Source organism: Neofelis nebulosa, chromosome 2 (genome assembly GCF_028018385.1).
Source record: "Neofelis nebulosa isolate mNeoNeb1 chromosome 2, mNeoNeb1.pri, whole genome shotgun sequence".
NCBI classification, from domain to species: domain Eukaryota; kingdom Metazoa; phylum Chordata; class Mammalia; order Carnivora; family Felidae; genus Neofelis; species Neofelis nebulosa.
This window is the reverse complement of record NC_080783.1, coordinates 52,615,874-52,640,619: the sequence shown is the minus strand read 5'-3', so window position 1 is coordinate 52,640,619 and position 24,746 is coordinate 52,615,874. Positions and strand designations below refer to the sequence as shown.

The following is a 24,746-nucleotide window of genomic DNA, read 5'->3' as shown; positions in this document are numbered from 1 at the left end:
CTATCCACGAAGGATCCAGACGGTTCCCTGCCTCCGTCCTGGTGCCAGAGTTTGTGGCTGGCTTTTTTTGGGCCACGCTGGGCAGGCCACGGAGACCCTATGCTCATAGCGGTGCTCGCGCGGGGCAGGTTGGGGCCACGCCGCTCCGCAAGCAGGCCTTAACTAAGGTTAAAAGGCTAAGTCCCGTGTCCCTTCCAGCTCCACTCTTGCAAAGCCCGGGAGCCCGAAGTCATCCCGCGTTCCTCGGGCTTGGAGGCCCCGGCCCGGGCGCGCGTCCGACACAGCGGAGGTCCCCTAGCGCCCCCTACAGCCACGCGCGGGGTGAGACGGCGCAGGGTTCTGTTCCTCTGCACCACGCCCGGGACCCCACCCAGCGGCGGGCGCCCCGAGACCGCGCGAGCGCCCGCACCTCCCGGCTGCAGAAACGGATCGTGGGGCCCGGCGGGCGTGCTGCATCCCAGATCAACTCAGATTGCTCCGCCCGCGGCGGCCCGACTTCCCCTCCCTTCCTCTGTCCCTCCCTCCCTCCCTCCTTCCCTCCCGCCCGCAGGCGCCGGACACGCTGCACTTCTCTTGGGGCGCTCTTCCCCTTGGCCGACCGTCTCATCCAGCGCAACTTTGGGACAGCGGCCTTTTGGTGTTGAATGTTCCCGTCCGAGAGCGCATGGCTGGGGAAGCGAGGTGCTGGCCGGGTCCCCGAGGGGCCGCCGTCCGGGAGGCGGTGTTGCTGCCGCTGCTGCTGCTGTGCCTGGGCGTCCCGACCGGGCGCCCCTACAACGTGGACACCGAGAGCGCGCTGCTCTACCAGGGCCCCCCCAACACCCTTTTCGGTTATTCGGTGGTGCTGCACAGCCACGGGGCGAACCGATGGTGAGTGGAGTGGGGCTCGGCGCTCTGGGCACCTGGGAGCCACGAGTGAAGGGCGCCTCAGGGATTCCCTGCCGGGTTCAAACTTTCCTCCCTCTGGAGGAGCCAGAAGGGGAGCGCTGCGACGGCCAGCTCGTAGGGTCTGCTCGGGAAACGAGCCGATCTCGGGGTGGCACGCCTCGGGTGCGCTCTGGCGCAAGGCTCTGGAGCTGCGGGTCCGGAGTGGCGGTTCGGTGCGCGAGGCGGTGGGCGGAGGAGGGGGGAGGGGATCGGCCCCGCTGCCAGCTGCAAGCGTGTAGAGACCAGGAGTTCAGTGGGCAGCACGGCTCACGTCTGCGTGCACGTGCACATTTCTTGCTTTAGGCTCGTAGTGGGGGCGCCCACCGCCAGCTGGCTCGCCAACGCTTCAGTGGTCAATCCTGGCGCGATTTACAGATGCAAGATCGGAGAGAATCCAGACCTGACGTGCGAACAGCTCCAGCTGGGTGAGTTGGGCCTGGGACCAGGGGCGAGTGACCCTGGGGTAGCACAAGTCGTGGAAAACTCCATGTTGCCTATTCTAGTTTAAAGTGAGTGATTTTCACCCTTCCCTCAAAACCATTCTAACCTTGGTAGTGTAAAAGTGACTCCCTTCTTTCTGCCAACATTTTTCTCCCTTTTGCTTATGAGAATGATTGCAGTACTCCGGCAAAACTCTGGAGAGGAAAGTTTCTTATGATACATTCTCTTCACCTCTCCCTCTCTCCTCCTCATGTAAGACCCATTTTAAATAAGTCTCTCAGCACATTAGGGACAGGATCCAGCTAAGCCATCACTTAAGAATTTTATTTCCATCTTTGACCTATCAGCCTTGTTAAAGAAAAGGCTAAGGGACAGATCAGGGAAAGCAGTTGGAGTTGATCCCATATCCTGACATTTAGCTTAAGGACTTTCTAAAAAAGAAAATGATATAGTTTTATGTAGAATATGAAATGTAAAAGAAGAGAACAAGGAAAAATTGGCATCTCCATTGTTAATATAATTTAAATGAGGACTAAGATATAATTGTCAATTTTTCTCTCCCCAAACGCTCATGTTAAATGAATACATCTATTTGAAGTCATTTTTTAATGTCTCTTCTTAGTTATGCGACAACTTGAAAACAAATGTGTTTTTTGAGGCACCTGGGTGTCTAGTGGGTTAAGCGGCCGACTAGCTCAGGTCATGATCTCGCTGTTCGTGAGTTCGAGTCCCAGGTGGGATCCTGTGCTGACAGCTCAGAGCCTGGAGCCTGCTTTGGATTTTGTGTCTCGCTTTCTCTCTCTGCCCCTCCCCTGCTTGCACTCTGTCTCTGTCGCTCTCAAAAATAAATAAAACCATTTAACAAACAGGCAAAAACAAATGTGTTTTCATGGGGGAGGGGAGAAAGTTCACATGTCAAAACCAAAAACAAATTTGTTTTGTAGACACATGGAGGAAAAAAGGGGAACTAATATTAATTTAGACCTATCTTGTTCCAAACACTGTTAGGCACTGCTATATGTATATGTTACTTAATTTTTTTTCCCCTCAAAGCACCAGTGGGTCATGGTTGGCATTGTTCCTACTTTACACGTGAAAATTCTGTGACTCAGAGGGTTGCAAGTATTTTTTCTAAAGTTACTCGGCTAATGAGTGAAAGATGGGATCTCAGGTCAGTCCAGTCAGCTTGGTTCCAAAGCCCAAGCCGTTTCCTTTCCTGTGTGTGTCTTCAGTGCAAACAAAATTAAATGAAGAGTCCAATATGTTGTCTGCTGTACTGATATGTTCTCTGTGAATGGTGAATAAAAGGTTACAACTGGTACCTTTTTCATATTTATCTTTGCCATAGACTATTGGGATAAGCTACTGCATCTTCAATCCCTTTTTCTTTTTAGAGTAGTCCTTGCTTTTTCTCCAACTGGGAAGCTGGTTTCCCTCATTTAGAATGAATTCAAAGAGAGTATGCCCACAACTCAGAGAGCATCCATAAAAGTCTAGCAGTGGTGTACAGCATGTAGAATAAACCCTAGCCTCTCATTAATTATCTTCCATCCCCAAAAGGCAAACTAGGAAAGCCTAACACGTTCACAGACCTACCCATTTGGAATAATTCTGCAAAGCATAATTTTCATTGTATGAGACAGTTGTGGGATGAAGAATTAGCGACTGGAGGACACAGAGTTGGTCTGCCAGAGGATCTTGACAAAGTCTCAGCAAGGAGAAGTTGCATTTCTGTTGTCCTGTCACGGTTTCCTGATCCATGGCATCATAACTACTGGCTTTTAGTACCTACTTCCTGTCTGGAAGGGCACTGAATCTATTTCTAGATGTCTGTGTTTCACTGGAAAGATCACTTCATAATATTACACACAATTTGAGATTAAAATGCCCATCAAGGGGCGCCTGGGTGGCGCAGTCGGTTAAGCGTCCGACTTCAGCCAGGTCACGATCTCGCGGTCTGTGAGTTCGAGCCCCGCGTCGGGCTCTGGGCTGATGGCTCGGAGCCTGGAGCCTGTTTCCAATTCTGTGTGTCTCCCTCTCTCTCTGCCCCTTCCCCGTTCATGCTCTGTCTCTCTCTGTCCCCAAAATAAATAAAAAACGTTGAAAAAAAAAATTTTAAATGCCCATCAAAATGGAAGAAAAGCCTAAATTTGGGGGCATGTGGAGCATAGAGATTGACTATAGAAATATCCTCAGAGAAATGTATCCATGGTAGATACGGAACAAGCATGAATTAAGTGAAGATTTATTGGATGGATAAACGAACAAAGGCAAAGTGGAAGTTTGATTGTCATCAACCTGATTGATGAATAGGAGAATAATTAGAAATGATAAGTCAAATGACATTTTTTAAAATTTATTTTTGGGGCGCCTGGGTGGCGCAGTCGGTTAAGCGTCCGACTTCAGCCAGGTCACGATCTTGCGGTCCGTGAGTTCGAGCCCCGCGTCAGGCTCTGGGCTGATGGCTCGGAGCCTGGAGCCTGTTTCCGATTCTGTGTCTCCCTCTCTCTCTGCCCCTCCCCCGTTCATGCTCTGTCTCTCTCTGTCCCAAAAATAAATTTAAAAAACGTTGAAAAAAAAAATTTTAAAAAAAATAAAAAAAAATAAAAAAAAAAATAAAATTTATTTTTGATAGAGAGGGAGAGAAAGAGAGAATAGGGGAGGGGCAGAGAGAGAGGGAGACACAGAATCCGAAGCAAACTCCAGGCTCTGAGCTGTCAGCACAGAACCTGACACAGGGCTTGAACTCATGAACTGTGAGATCATGACCCGAACCAAAGTCAGACGCTTAACCAACTGAGCCACCCAGGTGCCCCACCAAATGACATTTTTAACTTTCACATTTTCAGTCAATACAAAAAGATATTGATTGAGATAAACAGCAAAAAGGAAAACAAGATTTTCAGGCAATCCATTGGTTGAAACACTTATAGCCTTGATAATAGCTTGGCATATTTGCAAAAGAATTGGCTGAAGTTGCCTCTCCTATAACATTTTAAACAATATACCTTCTGTTCCTTAAGTAAGGAAATCGTGTTTCCATTCAGAACAAACTCAAGTCACTTGAAGCTGTAAAATAAGGGATTGGGGATGAAGTCTAGCAGAGAAGCACTGGAAACAATAAAATGGTCATGAAAGACATTTAAGGATTTTCAGGTTTGTGAACTATGTAATATTTTCTGTGAAGAAGCTTTAAGAAAAATTTATGTAACTATGGACACACACAGTATTCTAATTCTGTAGATTATGAGGATTGCCTCAGTTTTCCTGTCTCAAATGTGGGTCACTATAATGTATAGAAAATGCTTAGCTCAATACCTGACATAGAACAGATATTTAAAAAGCATTAATTTATTTCTTTTAGTCTCTATTTTCTACTTAAATCTCAATCTGTATGTTATCTGTTATAGTCAGGTTGAGGGTAATAAATAGGTAATTAATAAACAAAGCAAAAAGTTACATGCATAAAGTAAGAGGTAACAGTTGAGATGAAACATGGTGAGAAATATTTTCTTGTTGACTCAACCAACAAAATCTTACAATTAAATACTGAGCTATGGTTGCCGTGTCAGTAAGGTGTTTTCTTTCACTTGGAATGGCTTCAGTTACTATCAAGGAAATGAAGTTGGCAGGTCTCTTAAAACGGTGCCCATCTAGTAATTTCAATACTATTCACTTGGACTGGTGTTTAGGTTTCAGAATTTCAGATCAAAGTTTGAATCAGATGGACTCCTCCCTTGAAAGAGGAGATCAATACCCTCCCATTACATTTCTCCACCCCTAGATGATGTTGTCACACATTGTGGTGTATTCACTGTGGCCATAATCAGAAGTGAGCAGCAGATGCCCGTTGGTCTAAAACGTCCAGGGTGTAAGGTGTTGAGAGTAAGATATGCCTTTCAGTGAAGTGAATTCATTGTAGAAGAGGCACTTTGCACCCTGCTTGCAAACAGGCTTCCTCTACCTCCCTGCCTGCCTAAGAATTGTCTCTCCTCACACTTTTTCCCTCCTTCCCTCTGCGAGCCAAAGGAAGGTGGTGTCCCCATCAGGAAGGCCTCAGCCCAGATATGTTCATGAACACTTTGTGTCTGAGGAGGCCATAGTGACTTCACATGTCCAGTTGCTTTTCCACTCAGATGTTCTGTGTCTTTGCTGAGGCTTTTTAAAAAATGTTTACTTACTTATTTTGAGAGAGAGTGTGTGTAGGGGAAGGTCAGAGAGAGAGAGAGAGAGAGAGCGAGAGAGAGAACCAAGCAGGCTCCACGTTCAGTGTGGAGCCCCATTCAGGGCTCAATTTGACTACCGTGAGATCATGACCTGAGCTGAAATCAAGAGTCAGACACTTAACTGACTGAGCCACTCAGGCACTTCTTGTTCAGGCTTTTTTAATTTTTTATTTATTTTTATTTTTATTTTTTTATTAAAAAATTTTTTAATTACATTTATTTATTTTTGAGAGACAGAGCATGAGCAGGGAAGGGGCAGAGAGAGAGGGAGACACAGAATCAAAAACAGGCTCCAGGCTCTGAGCTGTCAGCACAGAGCCGGACGCAGAGCTCGAACCCACAAACCACAAGATCGTGACCTGAGCTGAAGTCAGACGCTTAACCGACTGAGCCATCCAGGCACCCCTGTTGAGGCTTTTTTAAAGGAAACTGTGATCACAGATGACTCCAGAACTGTATGTAATCATAGACTGTCCATGGATTACCAATATTCAAAGCATTAGAATATAATAAGATACATAAATGACTTTAAAATTATACTAAACAGATTGTTTTTATTTGGTTATTCAGAAGGTGTTTCAGGTCTTTTATTACTTTGGAGTCACCACTAATAGCATTATATGCTTGCTACACTCACACACACACACACACACACACACACATACATACACACACACACACTTATCTGGGTAATAAAAGTCTAAAGTTACATGGTTACACTGCCTGATATGGTAGCCAGTAGCCACATGTGGCTGTTGAGCACATGAAATGTAGCTAGTTTGCAGCAAGAGGTGCTGTAATATTGGATTTCAAAGACTTAGTATAAAAAAAAGAATTAAAATAACATTAATTTTTTAGATATTAATTATATCTCAAAATAAATATTTTAATATTGATTACATATGTAAATAAGAATATTTTGGGTGTGTTAAATGAGGTATATTTTTATTTTTATTTATTTTTTTTAATGTTTATTTCTGAGAGAGAGTGTGACAGAGCGCAAGTGGGGGAGGGCCAGAGAGAGAGGGAGACACAGAATCTGAAGCAGGCTCCAGGCTCTGAGCTGTCAGCACAGAGCCTGATGTGGGACTCAAACCCACAAACCACAAGATCATGACCTGAGCTGAAGTAGGATATTTAACTGAGTCACCGAGGCAACCCATAAAGGAGATTTTTTAAATTAATTTTGTTTATTTTACTTTTTAATGTGGCTACCATAAGGGCCCCTGGGCGGCTCAGTCAGTTGAGTGTCCGACTTCAGCTCAGGTCATGGTCCTGCAGTTCAGTGAGTTTGAGCCCTGCATCGGGCTTTCTGCTAACAAACAACTTGGAGCCTGGAGCCTGCTTCAAATTCTGTATCTCTCTCTCTCTCTCCCCCTCCCCTGCTCATGCTCTGCCTCTCTCTGTCACTCAAAAATAAATAAATGTTAAAAAAAATTAATGTGGCTACTATAGGATTGAACACTTCACATATGGCTTATATAGTAATTTCTTTTGGATAGCACTGCCCCAGAGAATTACAAATTCCCTGCATGAGAAAACACCAACTTTGTAGCAGGTGCTTCCCCAGCATCTGTGTGTAAATGAATAGGACTTTCACTTTTCTTTCCCAGACAAGTGCTGTATAGTTACTAGACCTTTACAGTTCTTGCTTGTGCCTCTCTTTTCTTTACTGGAAAAAACAGTGATCCATCGCAAGTTAGTCATCATTATTCCCCTTCAGATTTCTTTCTAGAATTTTATCACCCTAGTCAGCCTCCTGGCTCATTTTAAATAACCTGTTTGGAAGAGGTGAATTTAATTAGCATTGTGCCATTAAACTAATGATTACCTCATTCTCACTTCTGCCTGATTTGTAGGAATTATTAGCTTAACATTGAAGGGCAAACAAACCTCACACTTCAAATAATGTTGCAACTTCAAATAATGTTCTTGATAACTTTTTCATTTGCAAACTCTTTAAATTGTAGCTTATGAAGCTGATACAGACTGGTCATTTTGAAAACTTGTCCCTGAACATAGGTTCTAATCATGCAGAAAATCAAGACAGAGAGCTTCATTAATAAACTATCATGTTAAGAAACGTAAGTTCCCTGATTTCCAGAAATTTCCCAAACTTCATCTTTAAAGAATGCTTGCCATTGAATTTGAGAGGTGAGGTTTTCTAAATGCATTTTGCTTTTTGCCTTGAGTTTACTTGGTCACCCACTAATATTCCTAATGATTAAGAATATCTCCCCTTAGCAACAGTTCTAGGGCCAGATATGGCAATCTGTTGTACACGTGGGTTGTTTATTCTTTCAGTCATTTACTGAGGACTGCAAAAGGGCTAGAATTTGGATGTAAGAAAGAAACACGGTCCTTGCCCCCAGGGGGGTTTACATTCTCTAGCTCAGGTTCTTATAGGAAAGTGGGGTGAGAACATCTAATCTAATTAGAAATAGAAAGTAAGGTGATGGCTTCCTGATCAATTGATGTTCAACTGGAGAACTGAGTAAAACTCGGGGGTTGGCTAGAGGAAGAGGTTTACGGGAAAGGGTGCCAGACAGAGCCAACGGTGTGTATGAAGACCTGAAGTCTTTGAGAGCATGGCATCTTTGAAATGCAAGAAATACGCATATGACTGGACTGTGGAGTATGAAGTGGATGGTAGGTTGGAGATTATTTTTAATACAACTTTGTGAGCTGTCTTTAAGGAGTATGAATTACCCACTGGTAATTGAACCTGGGGACTGACCTAATCAGATTTGTGTTTTAGACAGATACTTCTGGTTGCAGAATAGTGAATGCTTTGGAGTAAATGAGTCAAGGCTGAAGGTAGTAAGACAGTTGTAGAAAGATTTTGTTATAATTTAGGCTACCTATGATAAGTGCTTGTATTAAGGCACTGGCAGCAAGAATGGAGCAAAATAGATATTCTACTGTTATTTAAGAGACAGACTCAATAGGACTTACTTGGTAATTATTAAATGAGAGAGATGAAAAAGGAGGTTTCCAAAGGTGTTACCCAAGGTTCCAACCTGGGCTGTTGGATGGATGATGGTGTTGGCCACAGAAGACATAGGAGTAAATATCTAGTATTCAGTTGGATGTATGGGTCTGCTGGGCAGGAGAGGTCTGTACTGGCAATTCAGAGTTCACTGCAACTGACATAGAGATGATAATCAAAACCATGGGAGTGAATGAGTTTAACTTGGAAACTCTAGGCTGAATAGATCAGAGGGTCCAGGATAGATCCAGAGGATTCCTACAGTTTGACAATTGGCTTGAGCAGTGCTGCTCAACTCTAGCTGAAACTTGGATTCTCCTGCAGAGCTTTAAGAGTACCAGTTCTCATCCTAAATAAATAAAAATCTTTGCAGGTGGGTCTAGATAGGTGTGACATTGTGATTTATAGTAAGAATAATATATTTGCTTTTATTCCCTGTTTTTGGCACAGAGCTCCCAAAAGTCTTGAAATTTTCTAAGAAAGTTACAAAGGTGTCTTTTGTTAATGAGGTGGCTTTTGGACCCTACCTAAGGATGGGGGCTGGTTGCCAGTGGAGCCAAACATATGATTGGATGGTTGTAACTTTCTGTCCTACCCCCTAATCTTCAGGATGTGGAGTGGGGTTGGAGGTTGAATCAATCACAAATGGCCAATGATTTAATCAGATATGTCTGTGTAAGGAAGCGGCCATAAAAACCCAAAAGGACAGGGTTGGGAGAGCTTCTGGGCTAGTGAACAGAGTGGAGTACTTAGAGAAAGTACTTTCCTCATGCCTTGCCCTATGCATTTGGTTGTTCCTGAGTTATATCCTTTTATAATAAATTAGTAATCTAGTAAGTAAAATGCCTTCCTGAATTCTGTGAGGTGCTCTAGCAAATCAGTCAAACCCAGGGATGGAGAATTTGGAACCTCTGATAACCAGGTGGCCAGAAGTATAGCTGACAACCTAGACTTTCAATTGGCCTCTGAAGTGTCTGTGTGTGTATGTGTATGTGTATGTGTATGTGTATGTGTATTGGGAGAGGGGCACTCTTGTAGGACTAAGTCCTTAACCTGTGGGATTGGGTGCAATCTCTGGATAGATAGTGTTAGAATTGAGTTGAATTGTAGCTAGTGAATTGACCCAGCTAGTGACAGAAGATTGCTTGTTGGTGGTGTAGAAGCCACTCTTCCACCCCCACCCTCTACAAAATGGAATTGAATGCAGAATCCTTAGTAGGGCATTAGGGTTTCCAAAGGTCCCCAGATGACACCAGTATTCATCCATGGTTTCTAACAACTGGAGAAGAAAAGAGGAGCCTGAGAAAATGACTAAGAAGGAAGAGCCAAAGAGGTAGCAAGGAAATCTGGTCAGTATGGCATTATGGAAGTCAAAAGGTGAGAGATCTTGAGAAGAGATGAGTGGTTCGCAGTATTGAAAGTTGCCAAGAGGTCAAGCAAGGTAAGAACTTAAGAGATTTCATTGAATATAGAGAGAAACTGTTCATGACTAACCTTTTAGTCAGACCAGTTTTAGTGGTGAAGCCAGACTACAGAGAGTTGAGAAGTGAGGAGCGAGAAAATATTGGTAGCAGGTGTCAACAACTTTTTTTATCTGGTTTCTTCCTTCATTGATTTAAACACATTTTATTGGTTACTTATGCTAGGTACTGGAAATACAAAGTTGAGTATGACTTTGAAGCTCGCAAAGAATTCAGTTTAAATGATGAGAGACAGGTAAACGTTAGATCATTAATTATGAGAATATGCAATAAACGTGATGATGGAGACACAGTGGGGAGAGGAAATTGTTTGGGTGATGAGAGAAGGGTTCCTGGAAGAGCAGATACCTGAGTAGTTGAGCCAGTTCTGACCAGTTTTGATGAGAGTGTAGTAAAAGCTCAATAAATGTGAAATGGATGGATACATTTCTCAGATTTGGGTGATTCCTCTGCTGCACATGTGAGCATCATCCCAGGAGGTCTGGGCCAGCCTTGGTTTCCAGAGATTCTGCCTGCTCATACCAGGAAATCTAAACAATAATGGGCACTCCTGAGATAGGGAGCTTGGAACTGACCATCTTTAAAAACAGGGCTTTTTTTTTTTTTTTTTTTTTTTTTTAAAGATAGCTGGAAGCATCAAATGGGACCATGGAAGTGGACTTACAGGTGGTCGGTCAGTGAAGCAGTGTGTTTGTTCTGATATCTGATGTCTGTTCTGTTAACCCCCAAGAATTGGGGGGGGGGAGAAAGAATTTTTTTCTTGTAAATTATTTGAAATACTATAATTCACAATAAATACGTTCAGAAAGAGTAAGCATGCAGACTTAGTTGTTGAATCTCTTTTATGGGAAATATTGTGTGAAATGGATTAGAGGTGCCCTTTTAACATTACACCCTATATAGATTCTTTCAGTGTATACGCTACATTTGTGAAATCATTCTAGGTCTACCTCACCTGATACCATTCTTGGTTTCTTGTGAAAGCTTTCTACTATTCTTGAGCACATCACTTTGCCTACAAACCGTTGTCTCCATAACATCTTATCCCATCCTTTGAACCTTGGACAGAGACATGTCCTCTGACATCCCTAACTCCTCATCTCAGTCTGACCCTCTACTGGATGATGCCATGGAGTTCCTGACTGACTTTTATTTCTTTCACGTACTTCAGACCTTGCATCCTCCGGACCTCCTCCATCCTACCGTGTAAGTTCCAAAACCAAGCACAGTGATTCAATATTGACCACCTACCATTGAGTGAGGGCAGGTTTTCCTGGAGGTTTTGTTTTTGTTTTTGTTTTCTATTTTACACTTTTGTATTGTTCTTGTTTCAAAGACACTCAAAATGGTATCCTTATAATAGTGATAGTCTTTCAGATGAACCCCTAAGTCCAAGAGATGAATTGCAAACCATGGAAATAGAGAATTTTCTTTCCTTATTTCCTAATATTGGAAATTAGTATTATAATAGTAGGTTATTATAGACAGAGAATTAGTATAGGTGTATTAATAACGTCAATATTTGGATTCTTTCCCTGCCTCACAGGGAAAAGTACTAATAGCAATCATTGAAGGGTAGTATAGGGTGGCGGTTGACAGCATGGACTTGAATCCTTCCTTTCCCACTTTGAGCAAGATGCTTAATCTCCCTTTGTTTCAGTTTCTCCATCTGTAAAATTTGGATTATGATAATAACAATATCTGCTCATAAGGCTATAATGAAAATTAAATGAGTTCATATATGTTTGCATGTAGTACAAGTGTGCTTGGGTATATAGGAAGCATTTAATAAATATTAGTTGTTGTTGTAAGACAACAGTGCCTCTTTAAATTATGCTCACCAAATGTATCAGTTGTGGTACACTTTTCTGCTGTAGTTAGTTAAAAATAAAAATAAAAATAAAACTTGTTTAGGTTTTCTGTAGGAATTTTTTTTTTTTTTTTTTTTTTTTTTTTTTTTTAATTTTTTTTTTCAACGTTTTTTATTTATTTTTGGGACAGAGAGAGACAGAGCATGAACGGGGGAGGGGCAGAGAGAGAGGGAGACACAGAATCGGAAACAGGCTCCAGGCTCCGAGCCATCGGCCCAGAGCCCGACGCGGGGCTCGAACTCACAGACCGCGAGATCGTGACCTGGCTGAAGTCGGACGCTTAACCGACTGCGCCACCCAGGCGCCCCAAGGTTTTCTGTAGGAATTTGAAGAAGTTTGGGCCTAAAGTCCCTGGAGGAGAACCCGAACCTAGAATTAAGCTCATAAGTGACCTGGTTTTCTAGAATTTTGAGGTCTAGTGATGACTCAGGATCAACCCAGATTTATAAAATTGCAACCCTAAAACTTGGCTCTTCTGCTTGGGGACATCCACCTCTTTCTGAATACAATAAAGTAAAATAAATAAAATTATAAAGTAAAAAAGGGCTATTAAATAAAATGAAACAGAAGACTGAAATAGCAGGCTTTTTCAGCCCTATGGTTATATCAGCCCTGTCTCACGTAAACTGAGTGTGATGATTAGTCATTGTCAGATATGGACCAGGAAGCCTGAGAATATGGCGTGTAAATACATGTTTTCCCCGAAAGAAAATACTTTGAGACTGGTTTCTAATTTTGATGTTTATTTTGATATCTTGCCTCTTGTTTGCTTATTTTTATATCTTGACTCCAGACAAGCTGGAGGAAATGGTCTTGGAAGTTCAGTACTCTCACGTCCCATATCATCTCTAAAACCTGGGTATTTTCCTTTTCATGACTCAAAATTATTGTTTTTGCTACTGAGTTCATAAACATCACTGTTATCTTTTAGAAGCATCATCGCAACATCTTATTTGGTGTGTGGGAAAAGTACATAGTTTAATATAGTAAAAATAATGGATTTAATAGTAATTAGAATTTGATAAGAAAAACTAAAAGGGGCCACTTGGCTTAAGGAGCAGAATGCCGCTGATCAAATCTCACAGCACTGTGAGCGCCCTCTGCTGGTGAGGTCCAAATCAATGTAATGTGGGGGGATGTTGGGGAACAGAAGCATTTCCCATTTAATGAACACCTACTAGGTACCAGGCAGTCTTGTATCTGTTAAGAGTAAATTTTATATAATCCTCATAACCCTCCAATGGTAGATTTTATACTCTTCATATTTGAATTGAATTTTTCAGTTTAATCCCATATGTTTTTCTGATATTCTGAATTTAGGTAGAGGAAAGAATTATGTGATTAATTTTACTCGATAACTATTGCTTCTACAAATAAAGATATGCTGAAGAAATGACTCTTTATACAACAGAGAAGAGAACAATGTTCATCCATTCTTCAGAATTATTTAAGAAAAAATTGAAAAATACAGGACTCATCTTTCAATGGAAAAGAACTTCAACTTAAAAAAAAAAGTAATTGGTGGGGGAAGGGCTTTCAATATGTTTCTGAAACTTAAAATTAACATCACATTTTGGAAAGGTCAGATAAATGTGTATGTTGTTGTAGTATGGAGAATGTCAGACTGAGAGCTTCCCCTAACGGGGAAGCCACAGCAGTGTGACGCAGGCAGATAAACCAAACATGTCATTGCATGCAAAAGTCCCAGGCTCTCTCACTCACAAAGTATTTCACCCAAGTTCTCAACAAGTTATAGAAAGAAGAACTTGGGGTCTGATCTTTCCCCTTGGGCCTTCTTCAGTGGAAATGCCAGCATACTGAGAACTGATCCAAATTGAGGAAAAGGGCGGGATGAGATAGGGACTAAGTCAGTGACATTTTTCTTGAGCACCGGACAGTTGAATCAACAGTCTATGGGCAGGTTTGTGGTATTTTACACATTTGAAGCTGAAACAAAAGATTTAGAAAGTGAAATTGATCTCAGTTAATTCACACCTCTGAAATATTTGTAGAGTTCTATTGTATACACCATAGAGTAGTGTGAAATAACAGAGGTCTTCGATTTCTGACAAGTTTTTGACTTTTGTATTCTAATCTTTTTCATTTATCAGCCCCATGGATTCAAGGAAGTTACCTTCCTTCCTTAAGATTCAATTTGCTCATCTGTAAAATGGGATTGATAACGTAGTCCTCTGCTGCTCCCGTGAAAATGAAATGAGTGAAATGTGAATGATAAGGCCTGACTGCGATGTGCCATAAATATTTTATGGAGGAGGATATATGAAAGGACATACATGCAGCTTAAACATGGTTAGCTTAATTCTTAAAGTAATAATAATGTCAACGTCAACTATCATTTGTGTGCTTCCTCTGCTAGGCTCTGACACAAGCACTTCCTGGGTGTCTCATTTACTCCCCCAAATCCTCACAGAAACCCTCTGAGATAGGCATCTCCTGGAGGCCCCAGCTGATTCTCAGCCTTAAATCGTCCTATTCCCAGAGCACACATTGTAAAGATCTTCAAACCTGTAAATGTGGTTTCCCTTCAGACCATCTGTTACTGTCTTAATACTTAAGGAAGTTAATATTTCAGATGGGAGAGACAGAGTAGTGAAGGAAGACCTCTCCAAAGCTTAAATCCCTGAGAGTTTGGTGAAAATTTTGTAGGCATATCATCATTCAAGATTTGACGGTAAAAGGTATTACCTCCTCAGCAGATACGTATTTCGCTCCTGCCTACTGTCCATAAGGTCCTGTTCTGTGGGAATGTTGCAGTCAACAAAATAGCCAACCTGCCTTCATGAGGTGACATTCAAGATTGAATATCTAGTCTTCCATGGTCTGTCATACTTTGGCACTTGAGCGATGATGTGAAAACTGGTGATACAAGTAACAATAAATACAGGGATGGTGACGAATGTACTTAACTGGCTTTGTACTAACAACCTTTGTATTCATCTAACAAATTTAACTGCTCGTTCACATTTACACACATGTGGATTTACTGATAGAATATCAGCAGATGGCGGGGGGAGGGGGGTGGTTCCTGGGTGGCTCAGTGGGTCTAACTCTCGATTTCGGCTCAGGTCGTGATCTCCCGTGCATGGGTTCAAGCTCTGAGTCGGGCTCTGTGCTGATAGTGGAGAGCCTGCTTGGGATTCTTCCTCGGCCCCTCCCCTGCTCTTTCTCTCTTAAAAATATATAAATAAACATTTTTAAAAAACCCAAATCAGCAGATAGAAATAAAAAACTTGAAGTAACAAGCACACTTCTTGTATGTTCCTTCACAAATGAAAAAAAAAATGGAAAAAGCAAAACTAGTCTAATTTTTTGAATAAAGGATATGGTTTTATGTGGTTTCGTATTTTTAATATATACTGAAAAAATGCAATCAACTTTGCTAAGATTAGTCATTGTAGTTGTATGAAAGCATGGGAAATTATCACATGTTATTTTGGCTTCCCTCCTTTATGTGAAACCATGTAAAGTACTTTTTCAATTATGAAGCTGATTTGATTTACTAAGAGTTTAGATTAGAAATGTATGAGCTGAGTTGAAAATCTGCTTACAAATCATTTCAGTATGACATTTGGATAAAATATAAAGATAATCTGAATTTATTTATGATGTTATGTCAGGGAAATTCACGAGAATTAACTCATGACAGTTCTAATAATAATCATTTCTGACACATTACAAACTCTGTATTTCCACATGAAGAAAGTTTGCTTAACACTTGATATCCTATTTCAGTATCTAGCTGAAACCAAGGAGGACAAAAAGCTAGTACTAGTATTTTGAAAATAGAGTATTTTCAGATACGATGTAGTCCAGGAGAAGGCACAATCGTTAACATTGTAGAGCACAAGCCCAGTTACACACACCTGTCTGGGTAGCCTTTCAAAAATTCTACGTCTAGGACACATCAGATCTGAGTCTCCAGAAAGTGGGGACCAGGTGTTGATACTTATTTGAACTCCTCCCTGGTGATCCTAATGTCCAGTCAAGGCTGAGAACCACGTGCTAGAGGCGTGAACTCAGGCAGGCAAGGTTAAGGGAGAGCGCTGAAGATGGTCCTGAGCATAGGCTGAAGTTGCAGAGGTCTTGCTTCTCCGACATGATTCTGCAAGCACTCCAGAAGACAAGGGTAAAAACTTCCTTGAGTTGAAGAAACGACCCAGAGCAGTGATGATGACTGACAGGCCGTTCTTTGTTGTTGTTTTTTTTTTAACATTTATTTTTATTTTTGAGACAGAGACAGAGCATGAACGGGGGAGGGCCAGAGAGAGAGGGAGACATAGAATCTGAAACAGGCTCCAGGCTCTGAGCTGTCAGCACAGGCTCGAACTCACGGACCACGAGATCATGACCTGAGCCGAAGTCGGACACTTAACCGACTGAGCCACTCAGGCGCCCCGACAGGCTGTTCTTTGAATGGATCCTGTCTTGAAACCAGTGCAGAGAGTAGCTTGGCAGGACCTTCGCTGTTGGGTGCTGCCTCCGGGGCAAAAGCAGTGTCTGGAAGTGGGAAGGAGAAGCCTATACAAATGTAAGTGTGTGTTCACTTAATGGAATTAGTTTTTATTTCTCATTTGAAAGAATAATTGTTTCATGACTTTGTGAATTTTCTGCCTATGCATTCATCCTTTCGTACACGTCTCCCGTTAAGATATGAAACACGAATAGAAGATACTTAAACTACCACGGAAGCTTTGAACTATTTTTTTTTTAATGTTCATTTATTTATTTTGAGAGAGAGCCTGCATGTATGAGCGGGGGTGGGGGGGAGGAGCAGAGAGAGAGCGAGAATCTCAAGCAGGCTCGGTGCTGTCAGCTGAATCAGATTCAGCTGCGGGGCTCGATCTTACAAACCTTGAGATGGAGACCTGAGCCAAAATCAAGAGTTGGATACTTAACTGGCTGAGCCACCCAGGCGCCCCGAACTGTTTTTTTAATTTACTGACCCATTTTCAGCACATGTTCCTGGGGTCTGTGTTGGGGGTGGGCAAGATGTGGTCCTAGACGTGATGAACTAGGTTGTTAGTGACTAAGTTTGGGAAGTAGGCTAGCTGTGCATAAATAACTGTAGTTGTATTAGAGTTCTCCAGAGAAATGGAACCAGTAGGGTGGGAGGATAATAGGTAGGTAGATAGATATAAGAAGAGATTTATTATGGGAATTGGCTCCTTCAGTTAGGAGGCAGAGAAAGTCCCATGATCTGCCCTCTGCAAGCTGAAGAACCAGGAAAGTCAGTAGCGTCATTCAGGCCCAAGGCCTGAGCGGCAGCGGGCAGGAGGTGGGGGGTGGTTGGTGTAAGTACAGAGGTCTGAGAGCTACACAAAGATGTGGCGAGAAAAACATTTGCAGGAAGTGACCTTGAGAGAGGTGGGAACATGAATTGTTGGCTACGCTGGATGAAGCTCTGAGCAGTGATGATTCTGCCACGTCACCGGGTGAAGCTGATGCAAAGTGGAATCATCTGTGGCTCCAGGAAATGGCTTAACACAACAGTTTCTCTGGTTTTCGTTTTCATTTTTTTAACATTTATTCATCCTTGAGAGACCGAGAGAGGCAGAGCATGAGCAGGGGAGGGGGGGAGAGAGAGACACACACGGAATCCGAAGGAGGCTCCAGGCTCTGCGCTGTTTGTTGGCACAGAGCCCAACGCGGGGCTCAAACCCACAAACTGCAAGACCATGACCTGAGACGAAGTCGGAAGCTCAACTGACTGAGCCCCTCAGGTGCTGGTTTTCATTTTAAACTTGACGGAAGTTCACAGTTCACAGATGAACTTTTTGGCCATTTTTATCCAGCAACTTACAGGATATTTTGTGCAGCTCTGAATTACTGCATATTTATTTAACTTTGGGGTAGCAGCTCCAGAACGGTAAATTTGTTTCTAACTATTGGCTGTATTCAGTTGTGCAATCATGATGAAAACAGCGATCAGGTGTTATTTCTGACCTCCTTTCTCTCCTGTCCTTAATTTTCCTCTTGCTCAGGTGCCTTAGTCAACCACATGGCAGTTTTACAAAGGCTTTGGTGTTTTCAGAGAAGATAGTTTATTTAGATGTCCGTTGTGGTAATTAGGAACTTCACCTTCAGGTAGACAGAATCTACCATTTATCTATTTTTGACGTTGGCAAAAATAATGGGTAGTTCTGGTGAAAAATTTAAACTGGAAGTTGCATCACGGTGAGTTAAAATTTTGTGTTTGTCACTGTCTTTTTCACTTTTTTTCAATTAGGTTGGCATCATGTAGCCATGCTAACTCTGTGAGACCTTACCCACCCAACACTCACAATGGTCTTTCTCCCTCCTTCTCCTTTTCTTTCTTTTTCCCTTTCTTCATTACTTTTAACATGGGGATCTTCTGTTTCTCCCTGGACCGTCTTTTATCAAGGTTTGGGCTGCAGCAGACCCCCTTTTCATTCCAGGTACACATTGCTTATCAATAGCATTATTTTTTCAGACCTATACTTAATCATTTTCAAGTCCAGTGCTCCGGGGAGCTGCTACCAAGATGTGGAAGTCTGGTAGAAAACTCTGTAAGAAGCCTGGCCAGAAAACCCTTATCCACATTCTTTTGGAACAATATTCCAGACCGTGAGAGTCAACTGGGGTAGTCTGGGCCTCACCTGGACTTACTGAATCAGAAACTTCAGGGGAGCAGCTAGGAAACTTGGTTCAGTTCAGCTGTGTTGAAGCGTTTTACTGTTTGTCCCGAACGGTGTTTTGGAGAACAAATGTATACACAAACATCTTCCCATTCTCATTGAGACAAAATTTCCTCCTACTCAGGACATTGCAGCAAATAATTTCACTTTCAAAATACTAGCCTTATCTATGTAGTTAGTATGAGTTTGCCTGGGAAGCTTTATGTCAAGGTTATAGGAGATGGAGTACCTGATGATTTTGAGAATGGTCGCTATAAATATATGATAAAGTGGTACAAGTGACTAGTGTTAAGAGTTAAGTAAACAAACCCAAGTTCCACATCCTTATCCAGTTAAGCTGATGAAAATGTAATCACCTGGCTTTGGAATTCAGTTCAGGTGGAATGGAACTCTCACATGGCAATTGAAGAGGGTAGACATAAGGTCAGTGAAAGGATTCCTAAGAGACTACATCTTACTCTACCCCAAAATCACTTACTTTAAAGCATGTTAATAGGATTCTAGCTATAAAGCAAAGAAGTCACTCTAGCAAAAGAAAAAAAAAAATATCTTTGGGAAGATCACTTTCTTTTGTACAGTTTAGAAGTGCTATATTGCCCATGAAAATATTTATGTTTGGTTTTCTGGCTATTCATGCATTTGCTGAAGTACTTTTTAAATAACTTTTTTTTTTTTTTTTTTTTTTTTTTTTTAGTTATTTTTGAGAGAGAGAGAGAGAGCGCATGAACAGGGGAGGGGCAGAGAGAGGGAGACACAGAATCTGAAGCAGGCTCCAGGCTCTGAGCTGTCAGCACAGAGCCCAACACTGGGCTCAAACTTAAAAACCGTGAGATCATGACCTGAGCCGAAGTCAAGAGTCAGACGTTTAACCCACTCAGCCACCCAGATGCCCCTAAATAACTTTTTTTTGTTTACTTATTTTTGAGAGACAGCATGCTTGTGAGTGCAAGCATGAGTGGTGGAGGGGCAGAGAGGGGGGAGACAGGATCCGAAGCAGGCTTGTACTGACAGCAGAGAGCCTGGTAAGGGGCTCAAACTCCAGAACCCTGAGATCATGACCTGAGTGGAAATCAAGAGTCCAGTTGAACGCTTAATGGACTGAGCCACCCAGGAGCCCCGCCAAAGTACCTTTTCATGTGTTTTATTCACTACGGAAAAAAATCAAGTTTTCCAGTCTTTTTTTTTTTTTTTTTTTTGAAAATAGTCACAATAAACTAAATAAACTGTAGGGCAGTTTGTCTTCAATGCTAGGCATTATTAATGTGCTGCTAATTAGACACAGCCACTTTCCATGTGCTCAGTCATCACCTCCCAGCTTCAATGCTGGAATGTGACTTAAATTCTGAGGACCATATTCTTGTCTTTTATTCCTAAAGTCTCAATGCAAGAAATGTCTTTAACGGTGCTCTGATAGGGGTGCACAGGTGGCTCAGTCAGTTAAGCGTCCGACTCTTGGTTTCAACTCAGGTCATGATCTCACAGTTCATGGATTCGAGCCCCACATCCAGCTTTGTGCTGAGGGTGTGAAGCTTGCTTGGGATTTCCTGTGTCCCTCTCTCTGCCCCTCCCCTGCTCATTCTCTCTCTTTCTCTCTCTCTCTCTCTCTCTCAAAATAAGTAAACATTTAAAAATAATAAAAGTGTACTGATAGCTTGTTCTTTAGAGTAAAGTGTCTGAGGGTTGATGGAGGGAGGTGGGTGGGGCTGGGCTAAATGGGTGATGGGGATTAAGGAGGGCCCTTGTGATGAGCACCTGGTGTTGAATCACTAAATTCTACACTTGAAAGCAATTTTACCATATGTTAACTAGAATTCAAATAAAAACTTGAAATCAAAAATTTTAATATAAAAAAACGTGCTCTGGTAATGTTGCCTGTAATGCTAGCCAAATGGTCAAAACAAAGGCACATTCTTTACCACAAATGACACCCTGTAATTGTATCTGCACAGCCTGTGTGGGTTTCAACTGGTCTCCCTGCCACCCTCTACCCCCAGTCGTGTTGGTTACCCATCTCCTATATTGAGCCCATTGCTTCATGATGTTACCAGCTGGAGATGTTGTGTTCTACAAACACAAACCACCTGGTGAGAGAAAAGTTATGTTGGCACAGAGTAACTCACTGTTCCCCCCCCCCCCCCCCCCCCCGCCATACTGTGCACTGAGTATAAGGTGATAGAGGAACAGGAGTCAAGGACGTTTTATATGTGTGGTAAAGGAGAAAACTTGGGGATAAGCATGTTTATTTTCTCTGTTGTCCTATGGTTTTCAGGATAACTGATGGTATTTTTCCCCCCCCAAATACTGTAGGTAGCCCTACTGGAGAACCTTGTGGAAAGACTTGTCTGGAAGAAAGAGACAATCAGTGGTTGGGGGTCACACTTTCCAGACAGCCAGGAGAAAATGGCTCCATCGTGGTATGCTATTGGGATTAGTCCACTCAGAAAATCAGGGGATCAGATATTCTGGGTGTGATGTTCGCATCGTTTGATCTACGTTTGTGTTTTATTCAGGCTTGTGGGCATAGATGGAAAAATATATTTTATATAAAGAATGAAAATAAGCTCCCTACGGGTGTTTGCTATGGAATGCCCCCTGATTTACGAACAGAACTGAGCAAAAGAATAGCTCCATGTTATCAAGGTAAGGAATCATTTTGGCACTACCCGGATCAAGAAAAACAAGTGAATGCCTTTAATATTTTTTTTATTTTCAATTTTGCATATGCAGAGAGAGGAGAAGAAATCTTATTAAAATAGCTGTATTTTTAACTACTCAAAGTATTTCTTTTTTATTCAATTGTGGTAGTGTGAGTGCAAAAAAATGTGCTTTGTGCTTTTAGGAATAGAAATTTGTATGGTTACATTTGAATAATTCTAGAATTTAGTTGATAATTACCCACTTTTGCACTAAATATATTTTGAACTCCACATGAATGAGTCTAATGTCCAGAATATAGAGGACACTTAAAATCATGAAATTATGATGAAAAACTTGAGACTGAAAAGTCTGGGAAGATGAAAACTGTTTAGGTTTCTTGTTTTATCTTTAGCCTTCAAGAATATTTAGAAAGATTCAAGTGTAAGTGTAAGCAAATCTTTCCCACTCACTGTGTCTTTATTTTTTTAATTCACATATATTCCTTGAAACAACAAGGGATTGGTATCTTTGAAAAATTTTCCCATGAAAATTCTAGATTGTTAGGTAGCAGTAGTGTAAGCAGAGTTGGGACATTAACACCTGAAGTGAGCAAAATTAGGGGTGAATGTCAACAGAGCATTAAAACCTATCTTAACAGAACTAAAATTCTAAAAATGTATCCTTGGAAATCTCAGAATTAAATATATATGCATTCCATTTTCCACTTTTTGTAACCAAAATGATCACTACAGTGTCCAAATAACCTTTCCCTTACCTCACAAAATTTTGACCATGCATGCAAATTCAGTTATTCTGTTAACTTTGGGGTCTTCTGTGGTATGGGATGTCTTAGAAAAACTCCTAATCTCTAATTGGTCTTTGGACATCTAAGAAGACAAAAGGTGAATTTTAAATTCTTAATGAAGTGAAACTCAGTCTAGTGTTCTGTATGTTTATCCTTCTCTTTTTCTCTGGGGTGTATGGTTGACACTTTAAAACCTTCTCAGAGTAGAATTTTGTGCTGTTGTTCAGTTATACCCAGTCACATCCTGCAAAACATTAAACTTACCTTGAACTTAAAACACCTAAAACTATGAGGAAATTTATTTTAAAAAAGGGCGGGGGGATATAAAAAGGAGTGAAAAATCATGCCCAGGACTATTAATTACAAATGACTTAATTGATTTAACTCTTCCAGTTAGCAAAGCCAAAACAAGGATGTGGGCCTGATTCTTCTATTGAGGTTTACTTACATCCGTTCCCCCAGGAGAAGCAGAGCATTGTCTTCCCAGTAGGTTCCAGAAGCATCCAATTCATGGGTTGTGGGAGACCTGAGCTGAAGTTGGCTGCTCAACTAACTGAGTCACCCCAGGCACCCCAGGAAATCTATTTTAATGCAGACCTGGACTGGAAGACACAAATTCTAGCCCTGTCTTAGATACTCACTTGACAATTTTTTCGAGTGTATGCTGCATGTTCTTTCCATGAGAAAGAGGCAGAGGTAGCTGTTTTTATTGCTATTTTGCAGGAATATTTTTGGGGATTAATATGGAAGAGATTTTTTATCTTAAATTTTATCAAAGCTACTATCTTAAAAATGGGTTAGTATAAAATATAGACTCTAAAAGGTATGTTAGTAAGGATTTATAAGATAAACAAAATTATGCAAATTTTGTCTTTTTCAATGAAATCCTGAATTGTTTTTTGTTTTTTGTTTTTTTACTTCATTTTAGATTATGTGAGAAAATTTGGAGAAAATTTTGCATCCTGTCAAGCTGGAATATCTAGTTTTTACACTGAGGTAATAGCTCCTAAAATACAGAATTTTAATTCTTAAGATTCAGACTTCTGGTTTACAGGTGTTACGCTTTATGGTAAAAATTGTATAACACCTAAATAATAGTTTTCTTAAATTTGAGTATATTACAGCTTAATTTTCAACACTCAATATTCAACATATTTTGAAAACCGGTTAATACTTAAGATGGCTGTGTCATGCAAGACCAACTAAAAGTCTACACTAAAGAATATGACTTGCATCAAAAATTTAATAAAAATAAAAGGAAGCTATTATTTGCTTTAACTCATACATTTAAAATATTCAAATATGTTTTTAATTACTAGTTGAGGGGAAAAACATATGAATCCACATCTTTCATTAAAATTATGAGAATTGAGAGATTGAAGAATTTAATATCCTTTTAAATTAGACGTATTCCCAAACTCTGTTTTTCTCTAACACTCCAGGCAGGATATACAATCAAAGATCACACTTGTATTCAACTTCCAAATCTCCCATTTTACCTTCAAAACCCATTAGGAATTTCTGAATGTTTTCTGGATCTATGCAGTCAGACTATCAAGCCTTGAGTTAACAATTTCCATAAATATTACCTAAAGAAAAAAAAACACTTTATACTTAAATTGACCTTTTTATAAGGTCAGGATCATTTAGGAAATTTATAAATATGTTAAATAGGTTTGATCACTATAAGTTTTCATATTTCACCAAATATATCTGTTCATTCTGACTTTTGTTTCCTTTTCCTAAATTTGTATTTATCGTCAAATATGCCCCCAAATTCCATTCGATTTGTTTTTTTTCTAAGCTAACGTTGTTAAGGAAACTAGTCATTGACTCTTAGCAAATAGGAATAAATTAAATCCACTTTTTACTCTTTAGCAACACGTGATTATCTCCATAATAAGCACTAATGAATTATCCAGATGCGATTCACTTGATTAGAAACCACATTACCTGTCTCCCAAAAGCTTTCTCTAGTATTCCATGATTCTTTCTTCAATTTTAAGGTTCACTGATGAGTGTGAAGGGAGAGTTTCTTCTATGAGATTGTGCTTGTAGGTGAAAATACATTAGCTAGCTTCTCTGGCTTTTTTTCTGATATGTTTTTAAATTCATAAAACGCTCAGATTTTAGAAATGTATTATCAAAATGTATTCTTGTCACTACTTAAAATGTATATTTGGAGGAGGTTTTGAGTGGATTAAACTTTGAAATGATGATAAATTGTTTTTTTTTTTCTTACAGGATTTAATTGTGATGGGAGCCCCAGGATCATCTTATTGGACTGGCTCTCTTTTTGTCTACAATATAACTACAAATAAGTACAAGGCTTTTTTAGACAAAGATAATGAAGTAAAATTTGGAAGTTATTTAGGTACTGTAAAAATGGACAAACTCCAGTCCTCTAGGTCTTATAGATACTATTTCTCTTACTTATGATTACTAGTCTCTTCAAAAGATCAAAATGGCCAATAGCAATTAAAGAATTCATAAACTGTCACTTTAAGGATATAATCGATGAAACTTTAACTTAATCATTGTAATTATATATGTTAAATATTAATATTTACTTGTTAGACTAGAGAACTGGTTTAGTTTACTCTTACAAGCTTGTATCTTTTTTATTTTTATTTTTTTAATTTTTTCTTTCAACGTTTTTTATTTATTTTTGGGACAGAGAGAGACAGAGCAT

At 40.7% G+C, this 24,746-nt stretch overlaps 1 protein-coding gene across 1 annotated transcript in view; it reads left to right on the top strand.

Moving 5' to 3' along the window:
• The first annotated feature begins 528 nt into the window (after positions 1 to 528).
• Positions 529 to 24,746, top strand: part of ITGA4 (integrin subunit alpha 4) — a 94,940-nt gene continuing 70,722 nt past the window's right edge. Inside the window, exons 1-6 of the mRNA XM_058712382.1 lie at positions 529 to 870; positions 1,231 to 1,352; positions 20,920 to 21,026; positions 21,123 to 21,252; positions 22,983 to 23,050; positions 24,299 to 24,428. Coding sequence (XP_058568365.1) covers positions 665 to 870; positions 1,231 to 1,352; positions 20,920 to 21,026; positions 21,123 to 21,252; positions 22,983 to 23,050; positions 24,299 to 24,428 — 763 coding nt within the window. The 5' untranslated portion in view covers positions 529 to 664. The remainder of the gene's footprint in view (positions 871 to 1,230; positions 1,353 to 20,919; positions 21,027 to 21,122; positions 21,253 to 22,982; positions 23,051 to 24,298; positions 24,429 to 24,746) is intronic.